Here is a 22,874-nt window from a genome sequence, read left to right as displayed (position 1 = left end):
TTTACATTGTAGGAAGACCTGAAACTCTGAGTCAGACCCAGTTGTCAGTGTCCAGTGAACACGCATTGTACTTCCCTTTTGGTTTATATCTGTGTTCCAAGTACCATAATCATGTTTATGAGCATACCTTTTTTAGACCCATTATTTGCAGTGTAACAAATGCTGGTCACTGGCCCAGGTTAAAGAGATTAATACAGACATCCTTAAAACAATCATTCCATCCACTCACCAAACACTTACAGGCAGTTTGGAATCACTTTTAATAACCTAAACTCACTACTTTGTTCGAAACTCATCGAAGAGCAAACAACAGAACAGTTATTGTGTTGTTGCAGTTCCTCACTGTGACCAGTAGATGGCAGTGTATACACGGCCTAAGGCTCAGCTATAACAGAGACGCTCACCGGTCCCGAAAGAAATAGTAATTTTAATATATTGTGAGAGAAATTCTGTTGTTCTGTTAAAAAGAGAATAATATGAATGTGTGGTTGTCTATTACAACAAGTTAGTGTAAGCACTAACCACTTGCTCGATAGGTGGCAGTCATTCCATTCAAAGATCGGTTAAAAGTAGAAGAAGAAAACAGCGGAAGAAGATGTCTAGTTTCGCTTCCGACTGACCTATTTAGCTTATCATACTAGCTGCAGTTTTGTGCCCAACAGTGAAATTGGAGTGGATGTGGAATTCGCGTTCTTGGTCACTAAGCGGTACAGAGCAAATGAGCATTAGTAGCTTAAAGCGTGACGGAGTAGACTAGCTGCTGTTAGCCTCGTTTCTTTAGCTGTGCGATTAAAATGAGGCGTCAGATGTTAGCTGCGCCGTAAATTCACCTGGCCTCTTTACAGAAGCTAGCTAGTTGATTAACGATTGCTGGCTAATTAAAGCTATATTTTTAGTTTTGTTAGCTTAGATAGGTTCACTCTCTTAACACCTTTGGATGTTCAGTGTGGTAAGTACAGTTTATTATGAGCTAGCTCAGTGTAATTTCAGTTTAATAGTCCGATATGTCAGCAGCTGTCATATTACAGTAGACGTCAGTCAGGGGTGTCATTTGAGGTCCCTCATGTGACTGAAAGTGTTTATGTTATCTAATCAATGGCTGCCAGTAACGCCTCAGGGCTTTATGTGAAAAGGGCTAGTCTGAATCAGTTTGCTGTTTGGGGAAAATTTGATCCTAATGTTTTGTCCTGATAGATGTTCAAAATCAATCATTACAATAAACAAAGTGGATGTGGCTGAGAAAATGATGTGATTTTAGTACAAATTTAGAGGTTTGGTGACAGTTGTAATTTGGCCCTTTTTTTAAAAAAAAAATCTACACACCCACATGGTGTATTAATGTCACACAAAGATCAGCTGAAACTCTTTTTAAATTCCCCACCGTGATTAATGATTAAGGTTATTATAGTTCACTAAAACTAGATATGAGGAAAGGAATATTTTTGTTAAGTCGATTTAAAAAAAAAAAAAAAAAAAAGATTAAAAAACAAACAGACAAAAAAACACTACTTTCACCCACACTGCTTTGGAAAAAAAAACAATGTGTTTTTATTCTAATATTTTTATTTGCCTCTGGCATTTACTCTAAATACAATATTACTTAAAAAGATGTCAAGCAGAGACTAATACAATTTTTCGAAGATTAAAACTAAATGAAAAGTAATTTGAAAATATAAAACTATAATAACCCTGTTAAGTTAATAGTTCTATGTATTTTGCTTATGCTCACACCCTCATGAGCACTTACTCCATTTCCCAGTGCACTTTGTTCTGACTTGAAAATTTTTTTTATATTCGTCATTATATGTGGCTTCTGTAGGCACAGATAATCATAACATCAGCTACAGAGCAGAAAGAGGAAAGAAAGCAGAAAGTAGCTCAGATACAAAGCTATTCTCCTAAAGTCTAAGAGCTATTATGTTACTCTCAGTTAAGAAGCAGCTGAAATAGGATAATTATCCGCAGTGGCGTAAATAATATAAGACTCTTGTGTATTTCAGTCAGAAAGTGACTCTTCAACCCCATGTCTGCTGAGGCTTCAGTCGGCAGTCATGCTGCCGACTCTGCCCAGTCCACTGTTTCCCAGCCTGCCTGCCTTCACACAGATGATCACAGGAACCAGGGTCTGCTGGGGAGCAAGTACGTCAAGTTAAATGTTGGTGGCTCATTGCATTATACAACCATCCAGACATTAAGCAAGGAAGACAGCCTGCTGCGGAGCATGTGCAATGGAGAAACTGATGTTACCATAGACTCAGAAGGTGGGTGGATGTATCTCTTTGGTGAGCACTAAGATTTTGAAGACTGTGTTGTTGATATCAGGAGTTTTAACATGATGTTGAGAGTTTGAGGCAGGGTTTTATGCAGTTATACTTAGGGATGAGAATACATACGATTTTCACGATTCCGATTCCATTTTCGATTTCGGTTCAATTCTTTATCGATTCTCTTATCAATTCTTATTTTTAAAAAAGGAGAACACTAAGGTCGATTAGCTTAGAACTTTGCTTCATAACTTCTTTTTGAAGAAGATAGAAATTTAGGAGTAACATGGCCTTACAAACCCAACAGTGAGATCTTAAGAGATCCACGGCCTACAGCTCTTCAATGGGGTGTCACAGGGTCCCCAGGAAAAAAAATTGTAAATGTAAAATAATAAAATAAATATTCTTCTGTAGCTATAACATAAATTATTCTGTAGCAATTACACAAGAATATCCAGTAATGTCCAGATCGCGCTAACATAATATGCACTGTTAGTTGATTATTTACCTGCCGCATTAACGGGAGGGGACGTGCAAACGTTACCGCTGCTGCTGGGTTGAGATTCACGAGTCCGGAGCGGAATTAAAAACACGACATTCATTTAAGGTCATCGCGTGTTTTGTGAGAAAATGCTTTTGCATATTCGTAGTGTTTCCTCCCTTAAATGAAATATCTACTTTGCAAGTATTGCCTGTTGCCCGTTCTCGTAAAGTATAACCAAACTTTTGAGCCGCTTAGGCGCCATGTTTCCTGCCAGGTAAATGAAGCTCCGCAACGTGGTGACGTCATTCGGGGTGACTGGAATCGATAAGGGAATCATTTGCAAAAATGCCAACAAGAACCGGGTTTCGATACCCATCCCTAGTTATACTTATTTCCAGAATTTAATGATAACTCTGTTTCTGTGTATTCACTAAGCAGAATCTAAAACGGAAGTTGTGTCAAACAGCTGTTACAGTATCCTGTCACCAAGACTTGCACTGTATAGAAGGTGTAGGGTTTATTTTATGTGAGGAGACCTAAAAAATGGGCTTGAACAGAAAGTCTTACACTTTGGAAGTCATTCAGTTTTGCACCAATTCAGCCAAAATCCTTACAATACTGATGTGTTAACCTCATATCCATCACTTATTGGTAAATACAGCTGTCAGGTTTTATTTTCTTTAAGTTGTTTACACTTCTGCAGCGTTCACATGTTGTCGTTTTTTTCATCTTGTAAGCATTTATAACAACCAAAACAAAATAATGAATAAATGAACGATCACTCACATCATGTACAAATTTGCAAAATTCCAAAAAAGGCCATTTATTACTGAGATAGTCCTTTTTTGTATATGTCTATACTCTCTTTCTATATCTACTCATCTATCTTTCCATCTACAAAGTTGTCCACAATTCACAAGAATGGCTGCTTCTACAGTTTTGATCACCTAGTGCAGAGGTTGGCAACTTTCAACATCAAAACAGGAATTTTTGCCCCTCCCACAGAATACTGGGAGAAAAAGCGCGCGCATGGGTGAAACAAATATGTACAAATCATTGCTTGTACATCATATCGTACGCATTTGCAACGCATTTGTCTTAATTAACTCCAGTAGTCATTTAATATAAACCCAACACTGAATTCTGAATATTTGTTTTGTTTTGTTTTGTTTTATTTTTAAAACATTTTTGTATGTGTCAAAGTCCCAAGAGTATGCCTTATTAACCATACTACTGTTTTAAAAGTCCCACCAAAATAATGTTGACTCTGAAAGCTGGTAAATATTGAATTATGTTGTATCCTCTTTGTTAGCTGTTATGCTAACACATTAAAGGGACCTCTTGACTACCTCAGTAAATATAATATAAGCATAATAACCTGAATTAAAATTCCTGAAATTACTCTCCCTTTTGCTCTAGGGTGGGTAGTTTTGGATAGATCTGGTCGGCATTTTGAGCTGGTTCTGAACTTCCTTCGAGATGGCTCAGTACCACTTCCGGAGGACCACAGAGAACTAGATGAAGTTCTAAAAGAGGCCCAGTACTACCGGGTTCAGGGACTCGTCCAACACTGCCTCAGTGTCATGCAGGTAAACACATGGTACTAAGATTTCTTTTTTGTGGATTTTAATAAAATGAAACGTGTACAAATTTTGACATGTTTTCTTTACTTCCAGAAACAAAAGGATGTCTTTGAAAGTGTATGCCGCATACCCATGATCACCTCAGCCAAAGAAGAACAGAGGATGATTGCTACATGCAGAAAGGTAAATTTAATTCAAGCTTCATCAGTTGGCCCCTAAGCTGGATGCATATGTAATGACTGTCTAGCTGTTTGTGAATGCAATTTGGAGATGCTGAGTGCTGGCAGATAGTTATGTAGTATTTAATGTTTAGGAATCAGTCATTTTCTTAAACATTTCTTAAATGCCTAATATTAGTGACTGATGCTGTTACTGTTACCCAGGACAGGGCTCTAGACTAACTTTTTGCCATGGGCGCACAGGTGCGCCTAACTTGCCGGCGCGCCTAACTTTTTAAAGTTAGGCGCACCGGCACAAAAATTAGGCGCACTCAACCGCATCGCTTAACACCGCAGTTTTACATGTGCACTTTTTTGGGGGGGAAATTGCTGCTGTCGGGCCAAGGCTACTCACTAGGGCTGGGTATCATCACTGATTTCTATAATCCATTCGATTCCGGTTCTCAAAGTCATGATTCGATTCAATTTTGCCTCAGACGTCAGAAATATTATAATTCTGATCAGTACTGATACATGTGAGACTTCATCAGAATTGTGAACATCACAGCAGATGCCTTTTGTGTCAAAGTAACTGAGAATAAAACACAGAAAAACTTGAAGGAGATTTTTCTGGCCTGGCTTTTTATAGCAGGTAACCTTCAAAATATTCTGCAATTTTGCATAATTTTAAAAGTTTCTTCAGTATTGAACAGCAGACATTAGGCTTTCTTGTCCGATGTCATTTAAGTAAAAAAAAAAAAAAAAAAGAAAAGAAAAAGACAGTGGCCGCTGTAAAAAAATAAATAAATAAATAAAAAATGGCAGACTGGTGGGTAATAAGCCAATGAATAATGCAGAAAACAGAGATTTGAACGAACAGTTGGTCGTACTGGTGCAACCAAAGATTTTTTTTTTTTAGTTGCACCACTGAAAAATGTGGTCGCATTTGTGATCAAATTAGTCGCACTCTAGAGCCCTGCCAGGAGATGGAAAAAGATGCACAAGAGAAAAATATTGAACAAAAAAACAAATCACAACAGTAATTATATTCAAGCCTAAAATGCTTGTAAGTATAAGTTGTAAGCACTGTGCTACATTAAACCTACAGGAGCTGCACGCCCCTGGAAACCCATGCTATGAAGCTCCAGACACAGGTTGGCACAGTTTTTGTGCTGATGTTAATCCCAGAGGAGGTTTGGAGCTCTCTAGTTTTTACTCACTATACACCTTAGCATTCGGCAAACTTCGCTCTGAAACTTTACGTGGTCTAACACTTCATGGCTGAGCTGCTGTGGTTTCTAAATGCTTCCACTTTTCAACAATACAACAGACTGTTGATTCTGGATTATCTAGGAGGGAAAATATTTCAGAAGAAAATCAAGAGGTGGGGCCCAGTATAGTATTGTATTACTTTGGTGAATAAGAAAAAAAGCTGAGATTGTTACAGGCTCCAGCAGACACTGCTGGTAATTGTGTTTATTGTACTTGAAAAAAGAGCTTTTATTTTTCTCAACTAAAGAAGGTAGCAGGGCTTTATCTGAAGCACTCTTATATTACAGACGGACCTGTTTTTCTTAAAACATCTGTGTAAAGACTGTGGTTCCCATTTCACAAATTACAGCATTACCCTGTCAATAGAAACTCAGCAGTTCCCTTGTGAGTTTCAAAATAAAAGCCCTTAAGCTTTTCTGTGTCCAGAAACTTTCACAATACGTTTGTAGGAAATTAATAGTGTAGTACTAGATCAGGGGTCGGCAACCTGCGGCTCTTTAGTCCTTATAGTGCGGCTCCGCGTGGTTTGGGAAAAATAAATTAGAAGTATTTAGCTGAAGTGTGTTTTATTTATGTTAGTTATTTTTTTTTAACTTGTGGTTCTAAATTGGAAGATTATTGTGACATTGAAATATAAAAATAAAATAAAATTTTATTATTTTTTCATCACTCAAAATAAGCGTCACACTCGCGGAAGCCGGTGTACCCGCAGAAACGCCGGGCATTTATCGAGACTTTCAACCCCAGGTAGGCCAGTTATGGATCTTCGGATCCACATTATCAGCAGCTATTCTCCACCGTGAACTATGTTAAAAACAAACACCGCTCACGCCTCACAGATGACAGCTTACAGTCCTGCGTAAAGATGAAAGTACAGCCCTGATTTGCATACGCTGTGTGCAGAGGTTCAGGAGCAGAAGTCCCATTGTAAACATATCAAGGCAGACCCGACGATGTTTCCATGAACACGCTTTTCAGCATCTCTTTATTGACCGCTTTTCACACACGGTTGCTGTACGCATACAGCCAGCTGTAGCTTTTCAGCTCACAGCCCGACATATACCAACAACAGCATAGATACCACAGACTTTAAGGCGGCGAGGCGTGATTGCGGGTGCCGCTCAGGCGCGTCCGCCTCCCCTGCAGTGGTGCTGCAGACCGCACCCGGCCACACACATTAACCTGGTAAAATACATATTTAGGCAGTATTTTTCATTTTTTAGCAGCATAGTGCTTTTTTTCCAATTATTTTTTTAAAAGTCAGGTCAAGGCTCCAAAAGCCCAAAGGCGATATAAGGGTGGCGACTCACAACAGGTTTTGTTTGCTACATGGATCATTTTAGTTCAGCTGGGTGTCTTTCCTTTTGTTATATATAGTTCAAAATGTGTTAATTACATAAATAAAATGTAATTTTCTCTGTAGCACTTCATGGATTTCATAAGCAACACACCTTAGTTGTTCACACAAAGCATAAAGGTAAAAACAATATATACAGTGTTATCTTCATTTTAGATGACATGAAATGTTATTTTCATGTCAAAAAGTGTTTGTGGCTCCCAGTGTTTTCTTTTGCGTGGAAACCGGGTCCAAATGGCTCTTTGGGTGTTAAAGGTTGCTGACCCCTGCACTAGATGCTTGCACTTATATTTTTGTTGTTATTGTGTTTTCTACTGAAATGACCCCTTTGGTTTAAGGCTCCTCACTTACTGTTAACTAGAAAGAGACAGTTTAAGTGTTTGTCTCGTTTTAGGTTATATTAAACGTACCCTCTTATTAATATTGCTCTTTCTTGCTCTTTTAGCCAGTAGTAAAGTTGCAGAACAACAGAGGAAACAACAAATACTCATACACCAGGTAAGATCTTTGGATTTTTAAAATGATAATGAATCCACAAAGTTCATAGATACTTACTTTTTCTTGCTCTGCTGCGTCCAGCAACTCTGACGATAACCTGCTGAAGAACATTGAACTGTTCGACAAACTCGTGCTGCGATTTAATGGCCGCGTCCTGTTTGTCAAAGACGTGCTGGGGGATGAGATCTGCTGCTGGTCTTTTTATGGCGAAGGCCGCAAGATTGCTGAAGTGTGCTGCACTTCCATTGTCTATGCTACAGAGAAGAAGCAGACCAAAGTAAGCATTGTTTAATAAATATTAAAACATTTGATCAACATTTTTGAGAAATACACTTACTTGCTGTCTGGTAATGATGGCAGCCTTTTAATTAACCTACAGTAAATCCAAAGAAGAGAAAACCCTCCCACTGGAGTCAGTTATTGAGCTTTCTACATTAAGAGGCAGGAAGCATGTGGTTGGATCAAAGTGATATGCAATTATGGTTTTTAAACTTATTCCTGTACCAACACCTTATATTGGGCTTATGCCCTGAACATATGCTTATTACAAATAAGCACATTTTCAGGTTGCTGTACAGAGCAAATAAATATTCAGTGACCTTTCCCAAACACCTGTGCTTCTAGGTTGAGTTTCCCGAAGCCCGAATATTCGAAGAAACCCTCAATATCCTCATCTATGAGAACAACAGAGGATCTGGACCAGGAGGCTTGCACCTTTTAGATTCAAGAGGCTCCGGTTCATCGCTGGGAGCTGGTCAGTCAGAGGAAGAGGGTGCCGTGGGAGGGGATAGACGAGTACGACGGATCCACGTAAGGAGACACATAATGCACGATGAAAGAGGCCACGGTCAGCAAACTGTGTATAAGGACTAATAATGTCCAAACAAAGCAGGGGAAAGGGACTTAAACTTTGTTGGGATTTTTTTGTTTGTTTGTTTTTTGAATGTTAAGGGAATGAAAAACACGTCTTCGATGACAGCAATAGTTTGGTACGTAATTTCATTAAATGTCCTCAGACTTTTCAGAAATGTTGGTTGATGACTGATTTGTAAATTTAGGTCTGAGTGTGCGTGGAAAGGAAAATGCATTTGTTTACATGAAAACAACGTGTGTACAGTCTTTAGATGGGAAATACTGGTACTGATACTGGCATAGACATTACTTTTCAGAGGTTAATGAAGCTCCTGTAAGCTACTGAATAGTCCTCAAAACCCAATGTCCTCCCATCTTTATCTTGGAGCAGACAACCTAATGTCCATGTGGGTTTTAATGACATGCACAGGCAGCCTTTTCTGTGTGTGACTTGTAGGAAACACTGTGTCAGTTTATGCAGGCTGTGAAACTTTATTCCCCTTTCTCTTCTGGAGTGAGATGCTGCCGAACATTGATGGACAGAGGACGGTGAAGTTGAGCCTAGATATTGCAACACTGGAATAAGACACAGTAGCCATTTTTTTTTTCGGGGGGGGGCTTGTGAATGATGAGAAGCTCAGTTTTCTTTATTTATGTTATTACAGCTGTTGCTTCAAGATGTTTTTTATTAATTTATGAACCTAATTTATTATTTGGTATTTAACTTTTGTATTGAGTCTTTGTGTTCACTCGTGCTCAAACGAGTTTTAATTTCAGAAAAGGTACGTTGCACTCTCTCTGCACTCAAAATTTGTATTTACTCCTGTAAATGAATAAATTGTAAGCTTACATTTCAGTTTAAGTTTTCAAGAGGAACCGAAACCATTTCTTGGATTTTGCGTTTTGTTCTGAGCCATAGACTTTCACTTCTTCTCTGTCTTAAACTAAACTACAGAATTTTGGGGGGGGGGGGTTTGTTTGTTTTATGTTGTTTTTCTTTGGCCATATAGTGATGACAAAAGTGGTGTGTGTACTAGGTTGTATTTTTTGTTCTCTCAGGGAGAGGATTGTCTTTCTAATCTTCACTAGTGTGTAACCCTAATCACTCTGAATACTGGAAAATCTGAATGAGAGCAATATGTAACTCAGATCTTTTATAAAATAATCTTGAAATATGCACTAATGTAATTTCCGTCCAATAGTTGTCATGGAAATATTTCAATAAATGACTGAAATCTAGTTTGGACTGTTTTTTGGGTTTTTTGCCCCTTTTATTTCTAAGATACTTTACAAAACAGACTTTCTTATAACATGTTCTTTCTGTAATATTACATAAAAACTACCATGCTGAAATTAATTAAACATAGGGGAAGTATATGCAAAAGCCAAACCAATTAGATTCGGAGTGAATCTCTTTCTCTCACTTGGGCAATGGCCTCAGCAGTGACCACTGCCCTTCTAGCCTTGGGTGGGTGTTCATCATCTTCTTTGGGCTGCTCACTTCCAGTGTTACAATGTCCCCTCTTTAGGTCCTCCTTTACTACATCTGTGGAACATCTCTAAGGTTTTCTATTTCTAGTTTAAAAAACACCAGTACAGTCTGACTGCTCATTACTGTATTGAAAACACTGCATAAACAGCTCCAGTCAACTCTCATATAAAGAGAAAAAAATGAAAAAGGGGGGAAAAATCTTTTAGATAATTCATTATTATTTGCTTTTATAAATTAAAATTATCTTATTATCTAGTACCTTCTATTGCTAAGTATTTGGTATATATTTGGTATTAGAATAAAGGGAAATTATAATGGAAAGTACAAATTTTATTAGCTATTAGGAGCCCCCAGTATTTAGTATTATCCTTCCCAACAATATGCAAACAGCTCCACACATAGACAAGAAAAGAGAGACGATAATTAACAAAAAGAAAAACCTGAAAACTGAATAAAAACTGAAAGACATGATTCAACAAAATTGGTTACATATATATTTCATATTGCCATGGTCAACAAACTAAGGATTGTATGCCTTATTACAGCTCTTTTGTTTTTTATCTTACATTAAGATAGCACTACAGCACATTCATCACATATAGGAAACAAGGATACATGTTGTCTTTTTTTAACTAACAAACTGTTTTATGATCCTGGAAAATTAAATAGAATAAAATTAATTTAAAAATGGAGTTAATTAGTTGTAGTAGTTGTTAATCTGGTAAAATCTGAGGATTTGATGAACATGCTGAGACTCTGGATAGCTGCAAGACTGGGGGTCAGCTGATTTAAGAAATCTCTGTTTCTGTGGTAATATCTGTAGTGATTTTACTAAAACTTTGCTCTAGCCTATGCCCTAAAACAGCTAATACTAGAGACAAAAACTAACATAGAAACGAATAAAAACTATATAAAGCTAACGTCTCGATGCATTCTCAATCATCCAGGAAAATAAATCTCCAAAATTTGATTCTGTTCATCTGGATGTAGCGTTTTCTGGGAGAAACGTTTCGTCACTCATCCAAGTGGCTTCTTCAGTCTCAGCTGACTGCAGGTTTCCCCAATCTTATAAACAGTACATTTGCATAATGACTGAAACCAGCCCACTGAAGGAACAATGGGCTGTGAGGTCAACAGCGGCCAGGGAAGCAGAAGAACATCACATCAAGAAGGCCCTGAGTAGATGTGGTTATTCCAGCTGGACTTTTGTCAAAGCTGGAAAGGCACCTAAAGAAAGCTCCAGCCGATCCAGGAGAGAAGGACAACCGCTGCCCAAGCGAAAACCTGTAGTGATCCCATATGTGTCAGGAGTATCGGAACAGTTGAGACGCATTTTTTCGAAACATCGGGTCTCTGTGGCTTTTAAACCCCAAAACACGCTGCGCCAAAAATTGGTCCACCCCAAGGATCGGGTCCCCCGACACAAACAGAGTAACATAGTGTACGCTGTTAAGTGCCAGGAGGGTTGCCAGGATTTATACATCGGGGAAACCAAACAACCTCTGGCGAAGCGGATGGCACAACACAGAAGAGCTACCTCGTCAGGCCCGGACTCTGCAGTCTATTTACACCTACAGGCTAGTGGACAGTCTTTCAAGGATGAGGATGTACACATCCTGGACAGGGAAGAACGCTGGTTTGAGCGTGGAGTCAAGGAGGCCATTTACGTGAAAAGGGAAAGACCATCTCTGAATCGAGGAGGGGACCTAAGGGTACATCTTTCGCCATCTTACAATGCTGTGATTGCAGCCATTCCCCAACTCTCTGTGAATGGTACTCATGGCCATTGATCAGTGGTCTTTGATCAGTGGGTTTTGGTCAGTGGTTGTTGATCAATGGTCATGAGAATTTGCATAAATATGATTAAGGAACTGACCTCCCAGCCCATTGTTCCTTCAGTGGGCTGGTTTCAGTCATTATGCAAATGTACTGTTTATAAGATTGGGGAAACCTGCAGTCAGCTGAGACTGAAGAAGTCACTTGGATGAGTGACGAAACGTTTCTCCCAGAAAACGCTACGTCCAGATGAACAGAATCAACTTTTGGAGATATATAAAGCTAAACATTTTCGAAACAATAACTAAACTGAAACGAGCAAAAACACTCCAGGAACTAACTGCAAATAAACTGAATTTAAAAAAAAAAAAAAGTTCAAATGAAATATAAAAATAAAACTTAGAAATAAAACTAACAAAACACAACACTGGTCCGAAACTTTTTGTGGTTCTCAAATTGTAGGGGCGTGGTGTATCTGACGTCACTTCCCATTACGCGCGGAGGTCCCGGAGTCGCCGCCAAAAAGAATCTCCCAGTGTTTTAGGATGGTGTCGGAGAAGGAGGCTGCAGGTATCCGCAGGTTTGTGTGTGGTCAACTCCGTGACGAGGCAGACCTAAGGTACAGTGGAAGCATTAAAGACGTGTTTGTGCTAACAATAAACGACATGGGCCGAACTTCTTTATGTAGCATTCGGTTACTTAAACTGAAATCTGAAAATACTCCAAGCAGCAGCATGTTGTCCGTTCTAAAAGTAAAACTCAACCCCAAATGTGCCATTTACTACTGAGAAGATGGGACATATTTTAAAAGAGTTCTCTGTTTATTATTGATTTCATTCCTTCGAGACGTTTTCTGATGCTAGCGCATCGATCTTTCAGTGACATTTGGGGGTTTTTAAAACCTAAATATTATAGTTTTGCAAAAAGTGCAAGTAGCTTCTCTCGCGGGTATCGATTAGTGCCAGGCTGTGAAGGGTGTTACCGTTTTTAGTTGTATGTGTTCAAAAGCCTAAACCTCAAATGTGGCAGTTACTGTAAATGACAGCCTTCCTGCCACTCACAGATGTAATCTTTCTGCTGTTTTATTCCAGCACGCTGACCTTGGGAATTTTAAAAAAGAAATATCAGGCACACAACAAATGTGACTCATTAAGTCCAGAAGTAAAAACTTTAATGAAACAGGTGGTGCAAGAGGAACTGATGAAAATGCAGGTACCTGTTTTTGCTTTTCCATATAGATAATGATATGCACTGATCAGCCACATCATTAAACTGTTCACAAACAGTGCAAACTTCTGCTGAGAAACCTTAGGTCCTCATGTGGCTTTTATTTTGACATTTATAATTCATGTAAACATTACTCCTTCTCCCAATGGCAACAGCTCTCTCCAACTGCAGAGCTCTTCTCTAGTAGTATAATCCCTCAAACTTGGCTACCTTCAAACTCCTCATATCCTGATATCATAAAGGAGAGATGATCAAGCATTTGCTTAATTTTCAAGATGTGCCACGTTCAAAGAACACAGATTCAGTGAAATTCAAAATGAAATCATGTGTGTGCAAATATAAAAGATCCTGCCCACACTTTGGCAGAAGAATCAGACTCACGTTTCATGTTCACATCAATGTAGCGGACAGAATAGCCCTGTGTAACAGAGGTCCTGTCTCATAGTTGGTAGTATGAGAGGGATTTATCTGTTTTGCAGGTGGCTTTAATTTTGTGGCAGATCAGAATTTATGTATATATAGTACATAAAATAATCGTCTATCAGTCTTTTACATTTACATTTTAGTTCCATAGTTATCATCTTTATAATTGTTGATTTTCCTCATAGGATAATGATAAAAGTGAAAGTGACTCAGAGACTAAGAAGCCCCAGAACAAAAGGAAGAGAGAAAATGGAAATGATGAGGTCATGAGTGAGCGTGAAGATGAATTCAGGGCAAAGAAATCACGAAATAATCATTCAAGCTCATCATCAGGTAGGCCAGCAGTGTCTAATTCATTTTAACTAAGGACAACACTGGGAAATGAAAGCCTATAGACATATACAGTTTGTGCACATCCTTTAGCAAATGAAGCTTTTTAACATGCAGTTTGGTCCAACTAAAGCACCCAAACCTTGCGAGTGCATTCTGATTACAGACCTGCAGAAAGGATACCCTGCAGCCAGCTCGTAATAGCCTGTTTTACAATTTATTTCAAAATGATGGCACAAATGATGTACCATGGAAACAGAAATCATCCTTTGATAAATGGGTACACAGACCTCTGCTTGTGTTCAGTAAAGATCTAGGCTACTGACTCTCCTATCTCATTAGAAATTGTCTGCCTTCAGCATCAACTTCCTTTTTGGTCATATTGTAAGTCAGCTAACTTGTAGCCCAGCAGGAGGCCAAAACTGGGCAAGCCAAAATGAATTAAGAACCTTAAGCGATTTATGCAGTATTTTTACTTACCATTAGAAGTAAAGGCAAGTGTATTTGACCATTTCAAGATTGCAATTCAAATATATTTTCTTTGTAAATTATACAATTATGTCCTTTTGTGGGTTAATAATGACAGAATCTGAGGCTCAAGAGGACAACAAAACAGAAAGTGAAGAAAGCAGCACTGATGAAGAAAATGCCAAATCTCAAGCTGATGGTGAAGAGCAAGAGGTGAAAAAATCACAGCGAAAGAGAAATGAAAATCGTCAAATTGACAGTGACGAGTCTTCTGATGAGGAACTCAGTGAGTCTGAAAGAAACGAGAAGGAAAGCAACTGCAGTGACAGTCCAAAGAAAATGGTGAGAAAGAACGTCGAGACAAGAACCAGCAGTAAAGATGAAGGAAGGAAAACACCACTGAGTGATGCAGAAAACGAATCAGATGGAGACTGCAAGTCAGAAACGAGTGACGAGTCTTCTGACAGTGAAAAAGGTGATCATGCAAAAAAAAATAATTATTTATTACGTTTGTTGGCACAATATTGAATTGCTTGATATGCGGGTTGGCTGAGTTGGGATCGTCTATTAATTGGAAAAATGGTGGTTCAGTCCCCAGCTTGTACAGTGTTGTGGGGTTCAGTGCAAGATGCTGAACCCGGGGTGGTCCCAAGTGTATCTATTGGAGTGTGAGTGTGTAAACGTTAGATTAAAAGCACTTAGGGGCAGGAAAAAAGCAACTGTTTATGATTGGGTGAGTGAGCTTTGTAGTAAGAAAGCTCTTTGACTGCTCAATTAGTATAGAAAAGCATTATACAAGTACTAGTCCACTTACATTATGATTTACTGATGTGTTGCAGAAGATACAAAAGTGGAAAAGAAAACCAGTGACCCAGACTCAGATTCATCACTACCTTCTTTGGAAGATGAAAAAGAAAATAAGACTGATAAAACAAAAGATAAAAAGAAGATGAAGAAGAGTGTGAAGAAAGATGAGAGCACCAGAAAACCAAAGGTGAGAGTCAGACGAAACTAAACTTTAACACACATTTAATCTGTATTGTACTTGGTGGTGCACACAACAGAAGCATTCTTTCATATCTTACAAAGGAGAACCTGAATTATTTTGTTTCTGGATGTATCTGATCCTTTAATTCAGCGGTCCCCAACCCCCGGGCCTCAGACCGGTACCGGTCCTTGAGTCGTTTGGTACCGGGCCGCGAGAGTTGAGGCTCAGATGTGTAAATGTATGGTTTTCAGGGTTTTTATCAGTTTTCAGCGTTATTTTGTTATTGTTTTTATCGTTAACTCTGTTTTCCTGGGTCTTTTCACGTGTGTTATGAATAAATCTTCTTTTTTTCGGTACCGGTACTAGTTTTATTTTGTTGTATTTATCCGCGACACATTAAAGGCCGGTCCGTGAAAATATTGTCGGGCATAAACCGGTCCATGGCGCTAAAAAGGTTGGGGACCGCTGCTTTAATTAAACACAATACTGAGTAAAGTTTTATAGTTGTGTTTATTTGGCTGCTTTCAATCAAATCTGCAAAACTAGACTAAAAGAGAGATAACCCTGAAAACTATATAATGTGAGGCTGTAATGAAGATCTATAAAAATATCTTTTTCTTTTCACACCTTGTTTGTCCTCGGCTTCATCCTGCAGTCTGATGACAAATCAGTGGCAAGGCTCAAACGTTACATTGCCCTCTGCGGCGTGAGGAGAAATTACAAGAAACTGCTGGAGGACTGCCGCTCCATCCGCTCCCAAGTGGCTGTTCTGAAGAAGGAGCTTGAAGAGCTTGGTGTACATGGTGAGTAGGAACCCTTTTTTGTCAAATAAAAATGAAGAAATACATTCTGGCTTATTTGCAGATTTAGATTCTTTAGCAATTACCCAACCCTAAAGAGTGAAACCATGAGTTACCGTTGCTTTCCTATCAACTTGAAACAATCGGGCCATTCTCCTCTGACCTCTGATATCAATAAGTCCTCTTCACCCAAAGAATTTCCTGTCTAGATATTTTCTCTTTCATGGATAATTCTCTGGAAACCTTATGGATGGTTGTGAAGGAAAATCCCAGTAGATCAGCAGCTTCTGAAATACTTAGACCAGCCCGCCTGACACCAACAACAAGTCATTTAAATCATGTTTCTTCCCTATTCTGATGCTCAGTTTGAACTTCAGCAGGTCTTCCTGACCATGTCTACATGCCTAAATGCATTGAGTGTATTTGCTGATTAGATGATTTGTCAGCGAGCAGTTTTATCTAATATCGTTGCCAGCGATCAATCACAGCACACATAGATGCTTAAAGTTAGCCACTGACCAAACACTGCCAGGGGTTTCTTTGGGCTTGATAGAGGATCCCCAAAACAAAAAACTAAAAGTTAACACCCTATCTCTATAAACATAAAAAGTTCCCAGGTTTGGTCCATAAACTGAAAAAAACTAAACCTAATTTTTGAATTGAACCACATGGGCAAATCGTCTTAACAAAACTTTATACTCTAACGCTAAAACATTTTTAGAGTCCATGTGATTCTGCAGATGGAAACTATCCGGTTTCATTTTGTAGTCCATGTGGTTACATTTGTGTAGGCTTTGAGGCTTTAAGGAAATGCCACAACATTGGCTTTTTCCCTCAACAGCAGGGTCATCACATGGTAGCCAAGTTGTTTCCGTATTGAACCCAACATGAAAATTAATTGTTGACAGTTTGAATTTAAAGCTTATTGTCTTCCACACAGGTCAGCCAACTATTCAGAAATGTAAAAAGGTCAGAATGAAGAGAGAGCAAGCTCAAGAACTGGCTGCTCTTGATGTCAACAACATCATTACCACACAAGGTAACCAGCTCTCTTGTCATACTATGTCTCCTTCAGAGTTGTTTCAAATACAGCACTGTAGACACCACGATTCAAAGGATGCAACTAACGCAAAACAAATTGACATTGTTGTTTGTGCTTATTGTTAATCTGATTTAATGATGATTTTAATAACAATTTAAATCTATATTTCTTGAGCAGAAATGCAAACAACTGCAAAAATATCTTGAATAGTTTTACGTTTCCTTGTTTTTAGATGGGAATCCTTCTAGGACTTGTAGCTGTGGTTTATTACCTGCTTATGTGGAGAAATGCACAATGCTCATCTTGTGGTGAATACTGAAGTGGTGTAGACAGTAGTGTCAGTTATGTTGTGATTCAGAACCTTTAATATGGTTTCTTCCAAGGTCGACCTACACGCAGGGGAGCCTCAGCAAGTCAGAAACAACAGGACTGTCCGTCCTCTGAATATCAGCGCACTCTAAACTCAGAATCAGACAGTGATCAGGAAAACAATACCCACAGAGGTCGCAGGAAAATGTCAGAATGGGCCAACCTGCAGGGGATCATCAGTGATGACGCAGACAGTGACTGATGAGTCTGTTTTTTCCCCCCCCCCCCACCCCCCCCCCCCCCCCCCCCCCCCCCGGAAGTGTTCGATTTGTTTTTTTTTAATGTTTTGATACTAAGCATAACAAAATTAATCTGCCTTTTTTTTATATGGCGATAACAGTGATCAAAAAGGATATTAATGGTGTTTGAGTGTTAAAATATTGTGAATGGCATTTTGTTAACTGCCATTGTATATCTTTGTTAAATCGTATTTCAAATAAAAATACTATGATCAAAATGGATTTATGTGGAGTAGTAATTTACTTTTATGACTGAAATACTGTTTATGAGACAGACAAAAGAAAGGGACCTCATTTCACAGAAAAGATGGCAAAGTTATTGATATTTTCAAATGTGGCAATATTTGACATATTATTTTAGAAATAAATTTGTAAACTTTTCACCTTCTGTAACTGTGCTAGATCCTTCTGTAGTCATGAGCAGTTATAAGAGTTTTGAAGGACTCCAGTCATTGATTTTAATTAACATATTACTGTGGAAGCGAGCTGCGTAACTGCACCGGAACTGTCGTAAACTCTTCGCTATACGGACTATTTCGCAGACGGACTGGTCCCACAGTGTAATTTGACCGTTGTCATTTCTACAGGTCAAGAAGGTATTTCACGTTAATTATTGCAATATTGTTGAGATTTTTCTGTTTTCAATATATGGGAGCACGGCAAAATGATTTCCTCCGATACTACATAAATATTTATTCTCAGCAGACAGCGTAACCTGATAAACTGTAAAGACGGCGTGGATTTGACCCGAAGACTGCTGCAGACAGCATAAAATCACAGCTGTTCGCGAAAACTCAGCATAACCTAATTTTTTTTTTTTTTGGTATTTTCACTGTGACTGTTTATTTAAACCATGTATGTAAAATACGTCAGTAAATGTGCGACTGTTAAGTCCTAGCAAAAAAAAGGTTTATAAATATGTAGCTACATGCAATAATCTCTTTAAAAACTATTTCCTATGAAACTATGAGGTTTCGGTACAGGTGTTTACGGAACATTGGGATGACTGCCTTCACAAAGTGGTGTGTTTGTATTGTAATACCCATTCTGAACGTTTAAACATTGCGTCTGACAGATGTCCGCCATATTATAACAATTTAAAAGAGAGAAATACTTTCAAACAATAAATACTAAATAAAAACAAACGAATCCTTCTGAAAACCTTGGGTGCAGGACACCCAAGCCATTTAAGACTTGTAGTACACTGAATCATAACTGTGTTTGTTTGGTGATTATCTTCTGTTTGTTTAAATTAGCATGATGTCCACTGATGTGCTGCTGGGATTTTCTTCTTTATCCATACACCGTCTACTCTGTCTGAGTCATTGCATCCTCATCTAAGCAATACATTGTGCATTTCTATTTGAGCTCTGTCCTTTTATTATATTTTCTCCTATTTCCCCCTTGCCTTTTTTCCTTCTGTCTGTCAGCTTACGCATGGTCATACTACACTAATCTATATTACATATAATATAATAACTGAAATAACACAAGTAAAAATGATGAAATAAACATAAAACAAACACATTAACAGAGGAGCCTTTAGAGATTTTATAGTTCACACCTTGAAAAAGCAAAATGCGTTTGGCACAACAGCATTCAGATCATAATTCTGGTTGCAAAAGCTGCCAGACAGGAAAGGATTTTTGTAACATAAATAATAATAATAATAATTTTAAAAAGTATTTAATTGGTAGAACAAAAAGAAGAAATATTTCACAATGTTGTGCTTTTTAGTTTTAGTATGTTCTTTTAATTGAGTTTATGTAAATCCTGCATGGAGGAATGGATGATGACACACCAGATGAGGTTATTGCTGAGTTGAAGTCCAGGCCCATTGGAGTATGGGGTGTTGCTCAGATAGCCGCTGGCACTGGGCTTGCTGTATATGCCATGTGGGCAGGAATCCTCCAGCCAGGCTTCCGAAAAGTCCCCTTGAAGCTACAGGTTTGTCTACGTTGCCTGAAATAACTTTTTATATAGCAGTGCTCTTGCAACACTCATTTTTATGTCAGCTCTTTGAAATTTCTCCCAGGTTCCCTACATTCCTGCCAGCAGAGCCCAAGTACAAAATGTGATGACCCTTCTCAGAGGTCGACAGGGAGGTCTTGTGGATTTAGGATCTGGTGATGGTCGTATAGTAAGTATAAACAACATATTTGGGCTGCTTTTTTACTTGCACTGATAAATAACAGAGCTTCGATGTGTTCCTAAGGTCTTGGAAGCCCATCGGCGTGGTTTCATTCCTGCTGTCGGTTATGAGCTTAACCCCTGGCTTGTTCGCCTGGCCCGATTTTATGCATGGAGAGCAGGCCATCATGGAAAAGTATCGTACCGACGAGAAGACCTCTGGAAGGTTTGTCACTTGCGTGTGGTATCAGTGACGCTCGCATGCAACTTTGCAGAATTGCTTCACAAAAAATAAATAAATAAATCTGTTGGAAGTAACCAAGCATGTTTATGAATGTTTCCAAGTTTTTTTATCCTCATATTAATGTGACATTTAATACTTATGTAACTAAATGCTTCAGGAAAGCCAAATGCTTTGTTATTGTTTTTTAATTATTTATTTTGCTTAAAACAAAATTACTGTTAAAGCTGTTCGCTTATTTATATCCTTCCTTTTATCTCACCACAGGTGGACTTGACAAAATGCAAGAATGTCACTGTGTTTTTGGCTCCTAGTGTGGTGAGTAATATTGTGAACATATACATGAGCTATGAACTGTTTATAATGGGGAAATAAAGAATGAAAAATAATTTGGGTTCATCCAACACAGGATAAAAATAGATGTGGTACAGTGGATTATAGGCAGGCATTAGATAATTTTTATGAACATTATTATTGAGTATTGCCGTAATTTTAGCTTTTCTCTTGTGTTTGCAGCTTTCGTTGTTGCAGGAGAAGTTAGAGGCCGAGCTGCCCGATGATGCCTTAGTGGTGGCAGGCCGTTTTCCCCTTCCTGACTGGAAACCTTGCATAATTGAGGGACATGGCGTGGACAGAGCTTGGGCATACAGCGTGCAAGAACAAAGACAGCACACTGTCAACAGAAATAACCTCACAGCCACAGAGTCTTTTACAGTGAACTAACCAAAGCCCTATATATGTATATATTTTTTTTATTTTTATTTTATTTTATTTTTTTGCTCTCCTACAATTGTAACATAGACTTTTATAAATTTGCTACTTTTATGACATAAATCACATTAACTGAAATGTGACAGATTTTTTCAACATCTGCAGCAGGATATTTCACACATGCTGCTGTTGCTTTACTCCTCTGTGGCCCGGGGACTGTGTTCACAAACAGAGAGAGAATCCTGGCAGAGAGCTTGAATAATGGTGTACTTATAAAAACTAAGTAATATAATTAATTCATAGTGTGAATGTGAGTGTGAATGGTTGCCTGTGTCTCTGTGTTAGCACTGCGACAGACTGGCTAATTATTAGTCAGTTAGTCATCTAAGAAGGGAAGACTTTTAAATATTCATCTGCTCTGGAGTTTGCATTGCCACCCATATAATAAAGAGCTGTAAGTAACGTTCTGCTTTTGATGCCATTATTTTAACTCTTTTTTTTTTCCCTTTTTTTTAGTATTTGTTGTATGTGTAATATTTGACTTAAGAGAAATGTTTCAATCCCAGAATGCAGCAGGCTTTTCTGAAGTAGCAATCGTGTAAATGCTTTGTGAATGTAGATTTAGGGTGCTTAGTGCTGGCAAAAATGTTCTGTGTGTGCAATGTGGCTTCAAGTAACTGAGCACATGGTATCCAAAGTGTCCATGCAGTAACAACAGCACAGTTGTTGTACTATATACATTGCTGTATTCTTGTATGACACAGTAAGCTTTATAAATGTTATCTATGTATACATGCATGCATCTATCCTGTGTTGTAAATAATCATACATTGCTCCATTCTCTAGTGTTTTGTTCTTCTATCGGCTGCTCACTTTAGGGGTCGCCAAAACAAACGATGCTACTGCTCTATCCCCAGCATCCGCTTCTGTCACATCAACCGTCTGCATGTCCTTCTTCACTACATCTATCAATCTTCACTGTGGTCTTCCTCAGTGTCAACCTTGCCTCTAACACTCTTACTAAACATCTCAACTTGAGGTCTATCCTGGTCGCTTCCAGTGAAAAGCATAAAATCTTCAGCTCTTCCTTCAGTTTTTTTTGTCAGTGCCTTTTCCTCCAAACCATACACCATAGCAGATCTAACTGTTATCTTGTATACTTTGAATTTCACTATTGCTTCTATCCTTCTGTCAGAAATTACCCCTTACCCTTGTCTCCACCCACTTCTGCCTGCAATCTCTTCTTTGCCTCTGTTGGGCTCTGTCCATTGCTTTGGATGGTTGAATGGAGGTATGTCAACTTGTCATTCAGACACATGTGTTCTGTCTTGCTTCTACTGGCTTTTATTTCACTTTAATTTTCTTTATTCTGGAACATACCTCCACCTCTCCAGCCTCCAGCCTGTCCTCAGTGTCCTGCAGCACCCACACATACTTCCCTGGCACTCCTGACTTCCTCATGCAGTACCACAGTTCTTCTCTTGGCACCCTATATCATGTGCTTTCACTTTTAACCCACATACATAGAGACACAACGCCATTCCTTCTGACCTTCTCTGTACTTTTCCATCAACACTCAAAGCAAAAGTCGCATTTGTAGTGCTCTTTCTTGACATGGAGCTATACTGCTGCTCTAAACAACCTAGCTCCATCAACTCTTTTCCATAGCTTAATGGCATGGCTATCGCTGTACTCACCATTGGTCTTGAATATCTGTACCAGTACACATCCATTCCTCAGACATCCTCTCACTTTCCAATATAGTGTTAAATAGTCTGGTTGTGGCATGTATAGCTATTCTTATGTAAATTATAAATCTTTCACCTTTACCTGTATAGTGAATACAATTCTTCTGTATATGACAATCTTGGGTTTTAAGTGCTAATAACTATCTGTTATATATAAGATATAGTGCAAACTTTATCAATGGTCCTTCTTCTGTTTATGTAACCTTACTTCTTTGAAAGCCAGGCAAATTCCTGTGTTTGTATGTTTGTGTGGGCGAGCCAGGTTTCAGCAGAAGCACAGTATTATAATAGCATTTTGCATAAGGCTTTTTAGGGGAAATGACAACATGAAACATATGAAGGTCTTTTTTTTTTAGAGTAAATTCATTCGTTTTATTTTACCTTTGTTCATAACTTTGAATTATTTAACAGTAAAGTGTTTT

The 22,874-nt window shown here is 38.5% G+C and overlaps 3 protein-coding genes across 5 annotated transcripts; all 3 read left to right on the top strand.

Annotated features, from left to right (window-relative positions):
- Positions 1–578: 578 nt before the first annotated feature.
- On the top strand, positions 579–9,695 carry kctd13 (potassium channel tetramerization domain containing 13). 2 transcript variants are annotated; one of them, XM_087839730.1, is made up of 7 exons: positions 579–949; positions 2,005–2,261; positions 4,168–4,337; positions 4,425–4,514; positions 7,564–7,616; positions 7,698–7,893; positions 8,241–9,695. In XM_087839730.1, exons 2-7 carry the CDS (start codon positions 2,024–2,026, stop codon positions 8,487–8,489), a joined length of 996 nt encoding a protein of 331 aa, XP_087695856.1. In that variant the 5' UTR covers positions 579–949; positions 2,005–2,023; the 3' UTR covers positions 8,490–9,695. The 2 variants fall into 2 exon arrangements, with proteins under 2 accessions (XP_087695856.1, XP_006809219.1); XM_006809156.2 differs by having other exon boundaries at positions 2,001–2,261.
- A 2,543-nt stretch (positions 9,696–12,238) lies between these two features.
- On the top strand, positions 12,239–17,604 carry hirip3 (HIRA interacting protein 3). The gene is made up of 8 exons (XM_006809155.3): positions 12,239–12,355; positions 12,828–12,948; positions 13,572–13,719; positions 14,303–14,659; positions 15,024–15,178; positions 15,828–15,975; positions 16,913–17,011; positions 17,398–17,604. Exons 1-8 carry the CDS (start codon positions 12,282–12,284, stop codon positions 17,583–17,585), a joined length of 1,290 nt encoding a protein of 429 aa, XP_006809218.1. The 5' UTR covers positions 12,239–12,281; the 3' UTR covers positions 17,586–17,604.
- Positions 17,605–18,170: 566 nt separating this feature from the next.
- antkmt (adenine nucleotide translocase lysine methyltransferase) lies at positions 18,171–22,842 on the top strand. 2 transcript variants are annotated; one of them, XM_006809154.3, is made up of 6 exons: positions 18,171–18,218; positions 19,406–19,569; positions 19,658–19,762; positions 19,838–19,978; positions 20,261–20,311; positions 20,510–22,841. In XM_006809154.3, the coding sequence occupies exons 2-6, from the start codon at positions 19,408–19,410 to the stop codon at positions 20,714–20,716; spliced, it is 666 nt and encodes a 221-aa protein (XP_006809217.2). In that variant the 5' UTR covers positions 18,171–18,218; positions 19,406–19,407; the 3' UTR covers positions 20,717–22,841. The 2 variants fall into 2 exon arrangements, with proteins under 2 accessions (XP_006809217.2, XP_087695855.1); XM_087839729.1 differs by lacking the exon at positions 18,171–18,218 and having other exon boundaries at positions 19,288–19,569; positions 20,510–22,842.
- The last annotated feature ends 32 nt before the right edge of the window (positions 22,843–22,874 follow it).

Source organism: Neolamprologus brichardi, chromosome 4, assembly GCF_056152115.1.
Source record: "Neolamprologus brichardi isolate AB-2024 chromosome 4, ASM5615211v1, whole genome shotgun sequence".
Classification (NCBI taxonomy): Eukaryota; Metazoa; Chordata; class Actinopteri; order Cichliformes; family Cichlidae; genus Neolamprologus; species Neolamprologus brichardi.
Note: the sequence above shows the minus strand (reverse complement) of the source record. Positions and strands in the feature narration are given on the sequence as shown.

Bases quoted from the DNA above. Each gene is read 5' to 3' on its own strand.
- kctd13 (XM_087839730.1), top strand. From the start codon at position 2,024: ATGTCTGCTGAGGCTTCAGTCGGCAGTCATGCTGCCGACTCTGCCCAG. The intron at 2,262-4,167 runs GTGGGTGGATGT...CTTTTGCTCTAG, and splicing joins TGTTACCATAGACTCAGAAG to GGTGGGTAGTTTTGGATAGA. The intron at 7,617-7,697 runs GTAAGATCTTTG...TGCTGCGTCCAG, and splicing joins AACAAATACTCATACACCAG to CAACTCTGACGATAACCTGC.
- hirip3 (XM_006809155.3), top strand. From the start codon at position 12,282: ATGGTGTCGGAGAAGGAGGCTGCAGGTATCCGCAGGTTTGTGTGTGGT. The intron at 12,949-13,571 runs GTACCTGTTTTT...TTTTCCTCATAG, and splicing joins AGGAACTGATGAAAATGCAG to GATAATGATAAAAGTGAAAG. The intron at 15,976-16,912 runs GTGAGTAGGAAC...TCTTCCACACAG, and splicing joins TGAAGAGCTTGGTGTACATG to GTCAGCCAACTATTCAGAAA.
- antkmt (XM_087839729.1), top strand. From the start codon at position 19,408: ATGGATGATGACACACCAGATGAGGTTATTGCTGAGTTGAAGTCCAGG. The intron at 19,979-20,260 runs GTTTGTCACTTG...ATCTCACCACAG, and splicing joins GACGAGAAGACCTCTGGAAG to GTGGACTTGACAAAATGCAA. The intron at 20,312-20,509 runs GTGAGTAATATT...TTGTGTTTGCAG, and splicing joins TGTTTTTGGCTCCTAGTGTG to CTTTCGTTGTTGCAGGAGAA.